The sequence below is a fragment of the Tripterygium wilfordii genome, chromosome 9, assembly GCF_013401445.1.
Source record: "Tripterygium wilfordii isolate XIE 37 chromosome 9, ASM1340144v1, whole genome shotgun sequence".
NCBI lineage: Eukaryota > Viridiplantae > Streptophyta > Magnoliopsida > Celastrales > Celastraceae > Tripterygium > Tripterygium wilfordii.
In genome coordinates this window covers 14,511,027-14,527,048 of record NC_052240.1, presented here as the reverse complement: position 1 = coordinate 14,527,048, position 16,022 = coordinate 14,511,027, and the positions used below count along the sequence as shown (strand labels likewise).

The 16,022-nt window shown below is 38.9% G+C and overlaps 2 protein-coding genes across 4 annotated transcripts; one reads left to right on the top strand and one right to left on the bottom strand.

Moving 5' to 3' along the window:
• The first annotated feature begins 645 nt into the window (after positions 1-645).
• On the top strand, positions 646-10,092 carry LOC120005071 (trafficking protein particle complex II-specific subunit 120 homolog). The gene is made up of 10 exons (XM_038854510.1): positions 646-1,306; positions 1,878-2,084; positions 2,198-2,380; positions 3,736-3,845; positions 4,585-4,644; positions 4,925-5,213; positions 5,735-6,027; positions 6,222-7,099; positions 8,191-9,138; positions 9,575-10,092. Exons 1-10 carry the CDS (start codon positions 896-898, stop codon positions 9,793-9,795), a joined length of 3,600 nt encoding a protein of 1,199 aa, XP_038710438.1. The 5' UTR covers positions 646-895; the 3' UTR covers positions 9,796-10,092.
• A 1,060-nt stretch (positions 10,093-11,152) lies between these two features.
• On the bottom strand, positions 11,153-15,560 carry LOC120005073. Of its 3 annotated transcripts, none has more exons than XM_038854515.1 (6): positions 14,120-15,560; positions 13,958-14,015; positions 13,529-13,620; positions 11,828-11,989; positions 11,485-11,550; positions 11,153-11,363 (listed from the first exon to the last, which is right to left on the bottom strand). In XM_038854515.1, exons 3-6 carry the CDS (start codon positions 13,536-13,538, stop codon positions 11,263-11,265), a joined length of 339 nt encoding a protein of 112 aa, XP_038710443.1. In that variant the 5' UTR covers positions 13,539-13,620; positions 13,958-14,015; positions 14,120-15,560; the 3' UTR covers positions 11,153-11,262. The 3 variants fall into 3 exon arrangements, with proteins under 3 accessions (XP_038710443.1, XP_038710444.1, XP_038710445.1); XM_038854516.1 differs by having other exon boundaries at positions 13,840-14,015; positions 14,120-14,789; XM_038854517.1 differs by lacking the exons at positions 13,529-13,620; positions 13,958-14,015; positions 14,120-15,560 and adding an exon at positions 13,043-13,305.
• Positions 15,561-16,022: the final 462 nt, after the last annotated feature.

Genomic DNA, 16,022 nt, shown 5'->3' with positions numbered 1-16,022 from the left:
ATTAAATTAATTTTTATAATATTAATTATAAATATTAAATTTATTGGTAAAAATATTTATAAAACTAAATAATATATTAAATATATATGATTAAGTTATGAGACCCACATTAAATAATGTAAAAAGTCAAAAAGAAAAATGAAAAAAAAAATAAAGGATGCAGCGGAAGCTGAGAAAGAAGCTCCCCATTGGGAGCTTCCTTCTGGCCAGCGGATCCGCTGGCCGTTTTTGGTTTGTTTGGCACGGCTCGGCGGGCGGCTCCGTAAACAGACACTTGATGGATCAGAGATTACTCGCTACATTTTGTATATGTTTGGCAATATGTTTTTATTGTGATTAGTTGCACCTCATCGCACAACACCATAATCTTTTATGACACGTTAAATGCTTTATGACAAAACTCACCTCACAATATCACATAACAACTTTTTACCTCACTACACCTCACCTCAACTCATCATATCCCAAACGTTTACATTACGTTGAGACAGGGACATCGTAAATTGGGGGGCTGGGGGCATTGCTCTTGCGAATTTAACCATGTAAATTATTACCTAGAAGAAATTGAAGTCGGTGTCAGACCTAGAACTGGGCCTAAAACGTGGGCTATAATAAGAGGCCTTTTTTCTTTTAACAAAAGCGTGAAAAGACCGAAACCTCCACCAAAGCAAACACGCTCCCTCTCGTTTTCCCTTTACCTGCCTCGGATAAAAAACACAAACTCGCTTCCACTCTGTCGGACCCTAGATCAAACAGATCCTGTGATCTCATTCACCCTTCTCCGCGTGTTTGTTTGCATCGCTACTATCTCAATTGAAGTGGTATCGATCTGATGCGACAAGCAGGTTAATCCGTGAATCTCCCCATCCCTAGCGTCCGATCTCAATTACAGAAGATGGAGCCAGATGTGAGTATCGAGACCTCCTCCATGATCCGCGTTGCGGTTATTCCGATCGGGACAGTTCCACCGAAGATCTTGCGGGACTACTACTCGATGTTCATGCGGCACCACACGATCCCACTCTCCGCGATCAGTTCGTTCTATACAGAGCACCAGAAGTCTCCCTTTGCGAACCAGCCGTGGGAGACAGGATCTCTCCGTTTCAAATTCGTGCTTGGCGGAGCTCCCCCTAGTCCCTGGGAGGACTTTCAGTCCAACCGCAAGATCCTTGCTGTTATTGGCGTGTGTCACTGCCCGTCGTCGCCTGATCTGGACTCGGTTGTCGAGCAATTCAACTCTGCGTGTAAGGGATACTCATCCGCGCTGGTGGAGCGGTGCTTCGCTTTTTGTCCTGATGACTCTCAGGTTAGGAATTGCGTTCCTTCTTTTAGTTTTTGTCTCTACTTTTCGCTAATTTAACTGGCATATTGTTCAGGACTAGGGCAGGTTCACAATGACCTTTTTTTAGGGTTTCACAACCGAAGTCAAATTAAATTACAATTGTAGAATGGTGTAGTTAATGGCCGTGAAGCATTGGCACTAATATTAGTTGAACTTAGTGATAATAATGTAAATGTGACTACTCCTCGTGCTCGTGTCGTCTTTGGATTTATTGGATTTGGTTCTAAAGTTTGGACTGGTTTGGAATTCTGTCCGATGCCTCGTCCTTTACTTCTATGGTTACCAAAAAATTTAAGTATTTGATGTGCTTAATTAGTCATCATTGATGACGTCTAGCTGTTCATTATCAGTGTTCTGTACTGTGGAGTAGATCACATCGACAAGTATGGGCTCTAAAATTTAAAAACCACTAATTAGCATGTTGTGTGTAGCTTTGGAATTAGTCTGCCATCTGGCAAATCCTTTGCAACTACTTCAAAATAGATTCTTACCTTGGCATCGTCCAAATGTTTTGTTTTTTTTTTCTCGTGTACAGCTAGAGGATGGGGGTAAAAAGGGGGGCAACCTGATATTGTTCCCTCCTGCTGATCGTCAGACACAGGAGTTTCACTTGCAAACCATGATGCAAGACATTGCTGCCTCATTGCTGATGGAATTCGAAAAGTGGGTTCTTAAGGCAGAATCTGCTGGTACCATTCTCAAGACGCCTTTGGATTCTCAAGCCAGTCTCAGCTCAGAGGAGGTTTATGTCTAGGTGTCCTAAGGATTTGAATTTGTCATTCTTTAGATCGACGCTTCAGTTCTTTATCAGATCCTATGTATTGAGCACTTCAGCTTAATCATGTTAAAATGCAGGTGATTAAAGCCAAAAAACGGAGACTCGCTCGTGCACAGAAGACAATAGGAGATTATTGTCTATTGGCAGGATCGCCTGTTGATGCGAATGCCCATTATTCTACTGCTTTAGAACTTGCAAGATTGACGGGAGATTACTTCTGGTATGCTGGGGCATTGGAGGGTAGTATTTGTGCCTTACTGGTAAGCCAAATTTTTTTAACTCGGATCATTTAAATTTAAAATTCTATCTATGGCATCTGTTGTGCTTGAGAAGATTTGTGACTTTAATTTGAGTACCTTAGACCTTTTTATAGGTAATTGGCTCTCTATTTGCAAGGTTTTGCTTTTGAAAATTTGTAACAACTTTTTAGAAACAAATGGCGTGGAGGTTTCTTACTGTATTATCTTTTTCCTGGCTTTTTTTTTAAAAAAAAAAATTTATAACTGTTCTTATTGATCTTTCTTCTTTGGGTTTGACTTCCTTGGTGGCTCTGAATAAACATTCTTGTCTATACCAAAAAAAGAAGTAATCTAGGAATAAATAGGCAGAAGTGGCATTAGTTTATATTGTGAGAAGTTTGCATTTGGGAATTACCTTTTTTCCCCCTAATTGTTGAACCTTGAAGGGGATTTGAACCCTGCCTTAAGGCAGATGTTGGTTTGGAGCTTGACCACCTGAACGAGTGATGATCCTCTGGCATTTAGGAGTTATTTTGTAACAGGTTTGATCAATAATGAAGTGTCAGGTGTATATATCATTTGAAAAATAGACAGTCAATTTAAGAAATCGTTTTGGATCGGATGTTGTTACATTTTCTGTTTCTTATTTCATGAGTTAAAAATTTTAAGATTCGTCATGCAGGATAATTTTCTTTTTACAGCGGTATTTATAACAGAGTGTTTAACAACAAAGAATCCTCCATAGACACTTTCTGAGTCACCTGGTTTGATTGCCTTAGGTTCTGGGGCACTTCCTTTTCTGGGAACATTTTTGATCATATGTTTTTCTCCCCCTTGTAATTTGTTTGGACTGCACCCCCTTGGTGCTTGAATAAAAATTTTTCCATTCCAAAAAAAATTATTATTATTATTATTATGAGAGAGAACTCGTACCTTTGCCTTGTTCAAGTCCCAAGGAGTAGGCTACGAGCCTACGACTACGACCATGCCAAGAGCTCTTTATTAGTTCTTGAACTAATACTCGTGGATTATGGTTAATTTTGGAGGATTAGTGGATAAAAAGTATGAAGTGATGCTGTTCTAGTCACTGTGACTTGACATGAGCAGTAACTTGATCGGCTATTATGTTGCCAATATTGCTTGTTCCACGAGATTGAATAATATATTTCATAACCAGAGAAATGTAATAAATATTGTGTCATACAACGTTTCTAACTGTCCATAATGAGGTCAAACAACTGTTATAGGAGTTCATTATCTCAAAAGTCTACTTTGGTTTCCTGTTGATTTCCTAGTCTTGTTGTTCACTTTACCTCTTGGGGGATTTTGTTCTATTGTACACAAGAATTAATTTATCCACTATGTACTCTGATCAGATGGATCGAATGGGCCAAAAGGATTCGGTTTTAGAAGAAGAGGTCAGATATCGTTACAATAGTGTGATACTGCATTACAGAAAGTCGTTTATACAAGACACTGCTCAGAGGTAATTTTAATTGGGAGCTGCAATTGCTTCTGTATCACACTTGCAAATCATGTGGATGGTTTGTGACCTTGTTCCATACAGTCTGTACAAAGATTTATGTTTCCCTTTTCAGCCTGTTTTGGTTCTACCGTGAGCCTGTTATCTGTTGCCATCTTATATCATTCTTCTGATTATTATAAATTTACTTGTGTATAATTTGTTAATTTCTTTATTACGACACCAACATTGTTACTCTTAGACTAATAAGTATATTATCGCATGAAACCTGGATAAACAATTAGAGTATGATATCTTGTAACTTCTTCCAGATGCGGTGGCTTATTAGGTTATGTTCCTATGGTGTAATTAATTCCCATTCAGAGCATTTCCTAATTCTACCTTGGTTTCAATTTTCAAATGGTACCTAAGAATATCCGCATAGATGCGCTTTACACTGGTTAGTGATATAGCATGTGCTTTTGTATCACTTTTTCCCTCCACTCTTCCAATGACATCAGGTAACTTTGAATAAATGTTGCTGATGTGTGTTTTTGCTTAAACATGTTAACTTGAGAGCCTACGATATATGTATTTGTTGAATGAAATGTTTGTGTTGGATCTTGAATGGATATGATGTCTTAGTTTTCTTGTGGAAAAGTAAGTGACATAATCAAATTTTATCTGTGCTACCCTACTAATTTGCTCTTATGGTTTTTTAGAATGAAGTCTTTGACGATGATAGTGATTAAATTTTATGCAGAGTTTCACCATTGAGCTTTGAACTTGAAGCTACTTTGAAATTGGCAAGATTTCTGTGCAGGTAATTTATTCTTGACACTCCTTCTGCTGTTAAAATTCGGCATGACAGGTTATTGATTTGTTCTATCTATCTGGTGTGCAATAATTTTGGAATTAATTTGTTCCTCAGTTGGCTATGGTACAGCTTATATCAGTACCACTGTAGAACTTGAAGCCAAGTTGCATAGGTGTTGATTTAATCTGGGCCAATTTAATTGTGTTATGTTGGAATGATTTGGAAATTTATCATGCAGGCTTAGGTTTTCACAACTGTTTCATGGTATCTTTTATTGTTCTTGCAGAAGAGAGCTGGCTAAGGAGGTGGTAGAGTTGCTGACCAATGCTGCAGATTGCTCAAAATCTCTGATTGATGCTAGTGATAGACTCATATTATATGTTGAGATAGCTCGTTTATATGGCAGTCTCGGTTACCAGCGCAAAGCTGCCTTCTTCTCTAGGCAGGTGGCTCAGTTGTATCTGCAACAGGAAAATAGATTGGCTGCTATCAGTGCCATGCAAGTCCTGGCAATGACTACCAAGGCATATCGTGTTCAGAGCAGAGCGTCCATCTCCAGACAATCTTCATCTAATGTGAGTATACAGGTCCTAATGAGAGAGAGATTCTTTGGCAATGACTAATGAGTATTTGAAAGAACTACACCATTTGGTTTTTGCATGGGACTTCACCAGCAATTGATAGTAATTAGTGGAATAGAAAACCATTTTTCCATAATATCATGGTCGGGGTCTAAGAACAAATTGGACTTTCTGCTTTCTTGTGTAATCGGGTGCTTATCTATATACTGGGTTATGGGCTGTTACTTTCAAAGTGTGCCATGAGTTGACTAAAATGGGAGCTGGAAATCTAAGGAGAGGAAACCCAATTTTGACTGCATTTACGAGAGAATTATCTGGGTTATTTATTGGGTTGATTTGATTGATGTGGTGTAAACTAGATTCGTAATTATTCTGTTGTATTCTAGGATATAGCTCTCGTGGTAAGCGTGCACAAAATTTTGCATCAATATTTTTTCTCTGAATTATACAAATTAAAGTTTATATGAGATTTCCTTAGTATACTAATTTTTTATTAACATTTTTCAATATAAAAGGACATAGGATCAAGTCAAGTTGATGGCGGGAAAATGCATCACCAATCAGTAGTGTCACTTTTTGAATCACAGTGGAGCACCCTGCAGATGGTTGTATTGAGGGAGATTCTGTTATCTGCTGTTCGTGCGGGAGATCCTCTTGCTGCATGGAGTGCTGCTGCGAGGCTGCTTAGGTCATATTACCCTCTAATTACACCTGCTGGGCAAAATGGTCTTGCAAGTGCACTTACTAACTCCGCTGAGAGGTTGCCTTCTGGAACTCGTTGTTCTGATCCTGCCTTACCTTTCATAAGGTATCTATTGTTTTTCATAATTAAAATGGAAATAGTATAAATTTATTGTTGCAGTTGCTGTTGTATGCTTGTTACAAGTTTATCTTGCCAAATTCCTTTTTGCTACTGTAATTCAATCCGTTAAAACAGCATTGTTAGAGTTTATTTATCAAATAGTTGGACCTACTGTTTGTTTAATATTAATTGGTTTCCAGATTATACTCTTTTCCTCTCCATCCCTCACAAATGGACATTGTAAAACGCAATCCAGCAAGAGAAGATTGGTGGAGCGGGTCCGCTCCTTCAGGGCCTTTTATTTATACACCATTCAGTAAAGGAGATACAAGTAATAACACTAAGCAGGAACTCGTTTGGATTGTTGGAGAACCGGTCCGGGTTCTAGTGGAGTTGGCGAACCCTTGTGGATTTGATTTAAGAGTTGATAGTATATATCTTTCGGTTCTTTCAGGAAATTTTGATGCTTTTCCAATTGGCGTAGATCTTCCGCCTAATTCATCAAAGGTTATTACCTTATCTGGAATCCCAACTTCAGTTGGGCCTGTAGCAATTCCAGGCTGCATTGTTCATTGTTTTGGTGTAATTACCGAACACCTCTTCAAAGATGTTGATAATTTGCTCCTTGGGGCAGCACAAGGACTTGTTGTTTCTGACCCTTTCCGATGCTGTGGATCTGCTAAGTTAAGGAACGTGTCTGTTCCAAACATTTCTGTGGTGCCACCTCTACCGTTACTAGTCTCACATGTTGTAGGTGGTGATGGTTCCATAGTCTTATACGAGGGTGAAATTCGTGATGTATGGATAAGTCTGTCTAATGCTGGCACAGTTCTAGTTGAGCAGGCACATATCTCAATATCGGGAAAAAATCAGGATTCAGTTGTGTTGGTATCTTATGAAACCTTGAAAGCTGCACTTCCATTGAAGCCTGGTAAAGAAGTGATTGTTCCTGTGACTTTGAAAGCCTGGCAGCTTGGCACAGTGGATTCTGACAACACTACTGACAAGAGTGCCGTTGGAAGTATGGGAAGACATTCGAAAGATGGTAGCAGCCCCACGATATTAATACATTATGCAGGTATATATTTCAAGTTTATGTAAAATAATTGCATAATTTATCGTAGGAAAATTGCATAATCTCTCTTTCGCCCTTTTGTTTGTTCTTTTATCTACTTCCATTCTATTATCTAGTTTTTTGTCAGCAAGGAGAAAAAAGCAGCATTGCTAGTAACCATCACTTCCCTGTCATTTCATTCTTATTTTGCTGACCTTAATTCCAGTATCAGCCTGTCTTTCCATTGTTCATTACTTAGATGACTTTTGTCGGCAAGAAGAAAGATGAAGTGATAGTAACATTCGCTTTCATTTTATTTCATTAATATGTTGTGGGTCACAGATTCAATTCTTGGAAACAGGCTCTCCACATATTATGTGGGGGGTAAGGTCTGCATACATTTTTCTTGTTCCCAACCTATCCCATTGTTGAAGCCTTGTGCACGAGTTTTGTTTACCTACCTACCATTATGTTGTGGGTCGTGAGCCCTAGTCTTGAGTTAATCCCCTGTCCTCTCTGTAAAAAACTGAAGAAAGGGTTAAAATATCACATAGCGTAGGTGACAATGCTTTTGCAATGGAAGTGTAAGCTGTACTCAGCCTTACTCACTATTTTCTGGAATGAAACCTATAACTCCACATGTAGAAAAATATTTTCCCACTTGAGTTTGTGTTAGTTGATTGAACCCTACAAGTTGAAAATGAAGCTTAGTTTCAATCTAAGCTCCTCTGCCTTTGTTGCCACACTGCTTCTTTTATGGTATTTTGAAACTGTTCTTATCCAAGCTTTTGTCTTATTTACTGAATGGTTGCTCTTTCTTTTATTTATCATTTGAGTTCTATTTACTGAATGATTGCACTTTAATCATGTTAAAGTTTTAGGGGATTGCCCCAGCTGAGATGGTTGTGATCCCCATCACCCATGCCTATGGTATGGGTTCAAGTCCCCCCACCCCCCCCTTTCCTCCCCAATTACCCGTAAATTTTTTTTTTGATTTAGAGGTCACCTTCCCAATTACACTTACAAGTATTCACTGCTTCAACTACAAGAAAAGAAAACTTGTTAGACTGTTGGCACCAATATTCTTATGTTCATTCTTTATATTTATCCCTCAGGACCATTGACAGCTTCTGGAGACCCTCCAGCAAAAGAATCTGTCGTATCTCCTGGTAGACGTCTGGTTGTTCCCCTGCAAATATGTGTTATGCAGGGTTTATCTTTTGTCAAAGCTCGTTTGATTTCGATGGAAATTCCTGCACATGTTGGTGAAAGTTTTCCTAATCTAATTTGTGTGGAGAACAACTCTAGTTTAGTGACTAATGTTTCTAAACATAAGATTGATGGATTGATGAAGATCGATCCTTTCAGAGGCAGTTGGGGACTGCGTTTTCTCGAGCTGGAGTTGTCTAATCCAACTGATGTTGTTTTTGAAACTAGTGTATCTGTTCAGTTGGAAAATTCTAGCAATGAGGATAACCTTTCTCTTGATCAAGATGCCACTGAATATGTTTATCCTAAAACCCGAATTGATAGAGATTACTCTTCAAGAGTATTAATCCCATTGGAGCATTTCAAATTACCTGTTCTTGATGGATCATTTTTCATGAAGGAATTTCACTCGAATGGGACCGCTGGTGGAAGAAATGCAAGTTTCTCAGACAAGAATGCCAAGGCAGAACTGAATGCTTCCATCAAGAGCCTGATTTCCAAGATTAAGGTCAGGTGGGAATCTGGACGAAATAGCGCTGGAGAATTAAATATTAAGGATGCAGTACAGGCGGCTCTCCAGACGTCAGTCATGGATGTTCTTCTACCAGATCCATTGACATTTGGCTTCAGGCTGGTTAGACATGATCGTGAACATGCTGAAAAGCTTGATGTTCCAAAAGAGTCCAGTATGTGCATTGATAAAGGTTCTGTGCTGGCACATGACATGACTCCTATGGAAGTTCTTGTTCGAAACAACACCAAGGAAATGATAAAGATAAGTCTTAGTATTACATGCAGGGATGTAGCTGGAGAGAATTGTGTTGAGGGTGTGAAGGCAACTGTCCTATGGTCTGGTAAGGGCTTCGTACATCATGATTCTCTAATTACCATCTGGTGGTTATTTTTGCGCATTTGCTTAATCATACATCATGTGTTGTTTTGTCCATTGCCATTTACTCATTTTGATCGGAAGTTATGCTCTCCAATGATCGTATATACTATAAATGTTCTTTTATTATTTTACTAGCGTGTTAAAATATTTCATTTTACATGAAACAGTTTGTGAAGTGCTCTGTTGCTCCACTTTTTCTTGTTCTTTTTTTGGCTCCAATGCTTCACCTATTTTGCATAGTATTATTGAAATTTGGATCTTGAGTACTATAACAGAGTTTCAGCATGTGTGACACTTGATGGGAATGTAAACATTGGCATAAAAGAAAATGCTACTTGCTCTGATTATTACAAGTCATGGGTTTATAGTCTCTTTTTTTTTGTTTGTGATTATGGTAGGTGTATTGAATGGGATTACCATGGAGGTTCCTGCACTCCAGGAATCCAGGCATTCTTTCTCCTTGTATTTTCTTGTCCCTGGTGAGTACACCATAGTAGCTGCTGCAGTGATTGATGATGCAAATGACATCCTCAGAGCTCGTGCAAGAACTGATTCCCCTGATGAGCCAATCTTTTGTCGGGGGCCTCCATTCCATGTCCGTGTTAATGGAACTCTGTGAGTTTTCTTGCAATCTATACCTCTCATTTTAGCTTTACTTCTTCATATCAGACTTAGAAGTGGTCAAACCAAAAATGATGCATCATCTTCAATTCTTCATCTTAGTTGGCACTTCTTGTCATTTCTTCATCTGTTCCTTGCCATCAATTAATCATTTTATTCTTCTCATTAGTTGTATATTGGCATTTTTAATCGTGTGCTATTATCATTTTCATGCGTTTGTAAAATCCATCTGTTTACTGTTGTGAGATTAAATCTTGTTTCTCCTCCATGAGTTATGTTATTCTTAGATTTTGTACCGGGTGTGATTGTTCAGTGTAATCTTAATGAGCGGTTAAGCCCAAACTAGATTGGTTCCCTAAAATAGTTGTGCTAATTGGGCTGGCCCAGATATGTATTGGCAGTATAGTGGAAGGCTTACTGAATGTTGTTTGAGGCTCAATATTTATGCCATATTTTGGCATAATGAGGTTCGGCCTTGAGAGGTTCAGTTAGACTCGATTGAAATGGCATGAGCCCATTTTGATGGCACTCATGGCATAATGGCACTCATGCGTTATGCCAAGTATAATACTATAATGTCATTAATGTGTGTGGGTACAATTTAATGGTATTTAGGCCAAATTCAAATGTGCGTAAATCTATTATCTATCCGAAGTGTCTGAGCCCAATTTCCTGTTGAGATTGCACTGTTAACCAATAGAAGTACAAATCCAATGACATGCAAACTGGGCCTAGTTCCTGAATTATTAATTATTCGAATTGGCCTTGATCTAAGTAGACTTTGCCCAATTAAACGGGCCTGACATTGAAATTGGGCCGAATTCCATGGGCCCAACTACCTACCTATTACGCTTAGTCTAATAGTTCTGGGCCCAATTCCAGTGGGCTTGCCCAAAAAGTGCAATTACAATTTGCCTAGGCCCAAAAAAATGGAACTGGGCCCAGCTACATACAAATTGGGCCCAATTTTAATGGGCCAAGGCCATCCAAATGGGCTACGGCCCAACTTGGTGGGAACTTGACCCAGTTACAATGGGCCAGGCCCAACTACATACAAACTGGGCCTAATTCCAGTGGGCCAGGCCCAACTACGTACAAACTGGGCCTAATTTAAAGAGGATCTGGGCCTGAGCACAATTACTTGAGATCTGGGCCTAATTCCAAAGGGCCCCTGGGCCAACATTTATCAAATTGCGCCCAATTTGAATAAACCAAACAGGGCCCAGACTACATGTGATCTGGACCCAACTCAAGCAAAATGGCCCCATATCCAATGGATCAGGGCCCAACTACGCGGGATCAGGGCCCAACTACATGCTACTTTACAAAACCCGCCCAAAAAAAAAAAAAAGCTCTCGCCACAGCAAATGTTGCTAGCGTAGCAGTCGAATTATAACATAGCTATTCAATAAATTATCGTGATGGAGAAGAAATTACAAAATCAATGAATGATTACACACATGGGTTAAGTTGATTCCAATCCCCGAGCGAGTATCACTTCATCCAACCCACCCTCAACTGCCTCCGTTATAGATTGGCATCTATCAGTCCCCCAAGAATAGTAGGCTGGACCAATACCACTCAACAACCATAAATTTGATTCCAAGTTCAATCTCAATAATCAAATACATAATTAGGAAGCAAGCAAAAGTTATATGTAGTCTAGCCAATTCTCAGAAAGGTATACCTGATACCACTATCTCCAAAAGGTCCAACTCTGCTAGAGCATCATCAGAGCTCTCCTGCAATGAGTCCATCCACGAGACATCATATATTAGAAACAAAAAAGGAAGGGGGAACCCAACAAGTTCCCCAATAATACAATTAATCATCCATCAAAACTTTAATACATTCACCTAATTAAAGACTCAAACAAATGCGTTTGGACGAAGCAATTTACCACCAACATAAACCAAGCAAGAAGTCATCTATCCAACCCTTTGATATTTGACGTTCATGAATCAAAATTCCGGATATCTTACATAATATAAAATGTGCCTGTAATACAATTAATAACCATGCAGTTTTACCTGCCCATGTGCCAAACTTCTTAACCAAGAGGCGAGACAGAATATAAAGGGAGAGATGGCCAAAACTAGGATGATTAAGAAACGCCACCTCTGATGTAAAATCCAATATTCTAGCACAAAGGCTTGAAGCCATCACAATGATCGATAGACCATCAATATCCCCTGAAAAGCAAAAAAAGGGGCAGTTCAGAAACTGACTGGTGCACAGGAGAAGGTAATAATTATTTCCATGCAGGAAAGTGAGGAGAAATTAGGCCCTAAGCCACAAATAATGATGATAGAAATCTGATAGTGAGAATATCAAAAGATTCGAGCAATCAATCGAGTAGCCTTTTATCAGGATTATGTAGTCAAGGACACAGTACCCTATCATCTTGCAGATGGATGTATACTAAATATCCTAATATTTTGTTCTTTCTTAAGTACTCATGCAAAACTAAAAGTGTGATTGAGCCAAGACAGCAAGATTTGCCTCTCACAGACAATAATTAGTTTCTCCCACTCAGTTCTTGCAATAAAAATTATTTATTCAAAATAATGTTAACATGGGAACATGAATGTGGTTTCCAGATAGAGATACCCTGCCATTCTATCTTACAACCACCCAAAAAAAGGTATTTTAGATGATAAAAAGCACTCATTCATCGAAGCATGAAGAACTCTCTTCTGAGGATAATGGAAGTATAAATGAAATTATGCAACCTTGCAGATGGCAACTGAACAGATTACACTACTTGTTTAGTATGAAAGCAGAAAAGATAGACAAATAGATGCACTGACACACACATCCACACATTGTTGGGAAGGGCCGGGATGGAAGAGAAAATCATTTTGCACTATGTGATAAGTCAACTAGCCAAGGATCAATGGGTGGAGCCTAATAGCCGGGCCTTGATAAGGTCAGACCTAACCTAAGCCTCACATGGTCATGGACCAGCTCTACCACACTCTTCAAAGTGCAAACATAGTACAGGTCATAAGATACATGTAAAAATCAACATGTTTATTCAAAAGTTGAAAGTTGCACCCGTTCTTTCTAAAGGGAAAGAAGATAGGGAAACAGTTGCATAATGCACATGTTCTTTCTATAAGGAAAGAAGATGGGGAAATAGTTAGCCCAACCAATTTTATAAGGCACTCCACAACCTGAAGAGAGCAAGGAACCTACATATTAATATAATGGCTTTATAGACAAAAACATACCGCAATACTTACATTTTTTAATGCAAACGAAATTGATTGAGAGGAGTACATCAAAAATTGCTGAAAGTGGATTATCCCATTCATAGAGTTTTGATTGAGTCAGATGTATTTTTTCACATATATGTCACTTAAATGAACCTACAATCGCCATTTTATATCATTTTGAAGACAGCTAAAGACTCCAGTACAAAGAGCAGCAACATGCATTGACATGGTAAGAATGAATTTGTCAATTTGGTATCAAAGATCAATGAGATATATCAAATAAAAAAACAGCTTACAGCTTTATAACCTCCCGAAGAAGCCAGAGCTTTACATCTTTCAGTTTCCATCGTGATTAGACAAAGCATTGGAAGCAGAAAGCATACTTAGTAAAAAGGACGGTTTGATATAATCACTCAGTAAGTACTAGGTACAATGATTAGAAAAGATAAGGGGGGAAGAAAATAGCAAACAGGCAATATTCAACAAAAACTGCTTAAGACAAAATTAACAAACCTGGGTTCATCTTTGTCTTAAACGGAAAGCATATATATACCAGTACTTCTGTGACCTTCTCCTCGCAAGCAATTGGTGTTTAGGCAAGATAGCTGAAAAAAATGCGCATGAGCTTTCTCAAGAAACTCTGTGACATCGGTACCAACAAAAAAAGAAAGAACGAAAAGTTCAGAGAAAAATTAAGCAATCAAATTTAAGATTCGCCTCGTTCTCTGCAACAAACAGGTTTTGCCAAAAGACATATTCAGGGAAAAGAACGATGGAATAGTATATGGAGACATATATATCCTAAACAGTATTCTTTAACTTACCAACTATCCAAAAATATGTATAACTAATCAAAAAATGACACTTATAACAGCCACCACCCTCTAATTCTTAGCCGGAACAAGCATACGCATTTGAAGAAGATGGATGGATATGGCATACCTCCCAATAACTCGCACCGAGACGAGTAGATCACTTCCATGCTCATGTAGAATCAAAGCTTCGATTAAAAACAAGTACAATATGTCATAAATAATAAAGATATAATATACAAAAGTCACCCAACTTTAACACAATATAATTTAACACTACTATTTAAATTACCTTTGCATCTTGCAGATAGTCAAGAACAACGTAAACTGTCTCGTTCAGTGCCTTGATCACCATTGAAAAGTTCTCTCATCAAGAAGTTTCCCTATACATGATATACCATGAGTATCAAAAGTCTCATTTATTAAAAAACACACTTCTAATAATGACTAATATACATGGCCTCAGACATCTGGTATGAGACAGACAACCCTAAAGAAATGACCAAGATTTTCAAAAGAGGACATGCTGCAAAAATGTTTGATAAAATGATAGTATTTATTGCCAACTTGCTTCCCCAAAAGAAGCGATAGGTATACACACACTAGTTTCCTGTAAATGTATATACATATATACGCTCAATAATGCCACTTCAATTAGTTTCCAACAAGTAGACGGACAAAATGGAATTGGATTCAGTAAGCTTTCTAGATGAGTCTCTCAACTAAAGGATAAATTGAGCCTTATGAATGATTATCTTTTCAATTCAAGGTAGTTAAAATCACGATTCAAATTGTAAAATCATCTTACGATTTGAACTTGCAAAACATGGTTAAATCAATGGAATTGCAACTGGAACAAAATTTCGCACAATTTTGTTTGCAAAATCCTACAATATCTAAAATCGTACAATTTTTAACGCTTTTAACTGTTTAAGGCTTACCCGTTTAGGGTGTTGGGAGGTGTTGGGGAGGATTGGGTTCGTCCCAAACACCTCCCAACCCTTGACTGTTTGAGGCGTTCAGGACGGTTGGTACAAACACTTCTCAACACCTCCCAACCCAACACCCCCCAACACCTCCCAACACCCTAAACGGGCAAACCCTTAAAAATTGGCATTTTAAAATCAGAAACCCTATCAAACAACAAATCGACCGAACATGAAAGTCACAAATCCATGCACAATAAAATGGATTAATGGAACAACCTAAATTTTTTATGGTGGCAACGTGTACCTGCTCGTAGAATCTCAAAAGAGGTACGAAACTTAGGTTTCATGGTGGACGAGAGTACCTGTCACGAGAATACGATCAAGAAAACGATTACCGACTGCATCATAAAACATGCGAAGCGAAGCCAGATCGTCTCCTGTGCAAAACTTGGTCACCAGAAGCAAATTGGCTTAGGCGGTTGCTCGTCTCTCTCCTTTCAACAGCCCTCTTCAATAGCTTCAAGCAATCTCATCCGACGGTGTGAGTCCTGAAAAAGAAATTACGAACGAGAGAGAGAGAGAGAGCCGTTGCTGACCATCGGAACGTCTACTTCTGTGGATAATTTTTCGTGAAGCGCGCGAGAGTTTTGAGAGGATTTTCTGGTTAGGGTTTGAAGTTTGAACGGGCCTGTCGTAGCCCTTTCAGAGAGAGGCCTGAGCCTTCCGTGATCTCAACAATAACCTATCATGCATCTATATTCTACATATTGCTCGGCCCATCTCACAAGAAAAAATATAATATAACGCTACGCTCGGCCAAATAAGAACCGACATATAAATAGTCATGCTTCGGCAACTAATATGGGCCTACTGTACCGGGCCCCAGCTGTAACTTGCGGAAATCACCTCAAGAGACGAGATCACACGCGGTTTTAACACCAAACCACCATCAACAGCCCGCAGTCCCGCCTATCGCCATGGGACCCCCTGAGAACCGCGTGCTTATCCGTTTTTATGTCACTCGCTCCCCGAACTTATTTATAGATGACCACTCTATTGAATGAACACCACTTCAAACACAGATATCACAGTTGATTTTTTATTTTTCAATCACAGAAAGAAAAAAGAACGAAAAGAATGGCAATGGTTAGCCAATGTTACTCACCGTCGTCCCTAAAAGACAAGCTGAAGTTATCGATTTGTTGTTTTCAAGTGAATCCACACGAGCTTCTTGAGAAAGATGAGGACAGCCAACGGACGCCGGGG

Excerpts from the sequence above, each read along its gene's own strand:
- LOC120005071 (XM_038854510.1), top strand. The coding sequence starts at position 896 with ATGGAGCCAGATGTGAGTATCGAGACCTCCTCCATGATCCGCGTTGCG. Across the intron at positions 2,381-3,735 it reads GTAGTATTTGTGCCTTACTG|ATGGATCGAATGGGCCAAAA; the intron begins GTAAGCCAAATT and ends TACTCTGATCAG. Across the intron at positions 5,214-5,734 it reads CCAGACAATCTTCATCTAAT|GACATAGGATCAAGTCAAGT; the intron begins GTGAGTATACAG and ends TCAATATAAAAG.
- LOC120005073 (XM_038854515.1), bottom strand. Across the intron at positions 11,551-11,827 it reads GAAGTTTGGCACATGGGCAG|ACTCATTGCAGGAGAGCTCT; the intron begins GTAAAACTGCAT and ends TCTCGTGGATGG. Across the intron at positions 11,364-11,484 it reads TTTGGAGATAGTGGTATCAG|CCTACTATTCTTGGGGGACT; the intron begins GTATACCTTTCT and ends GTATTGGTCCAG.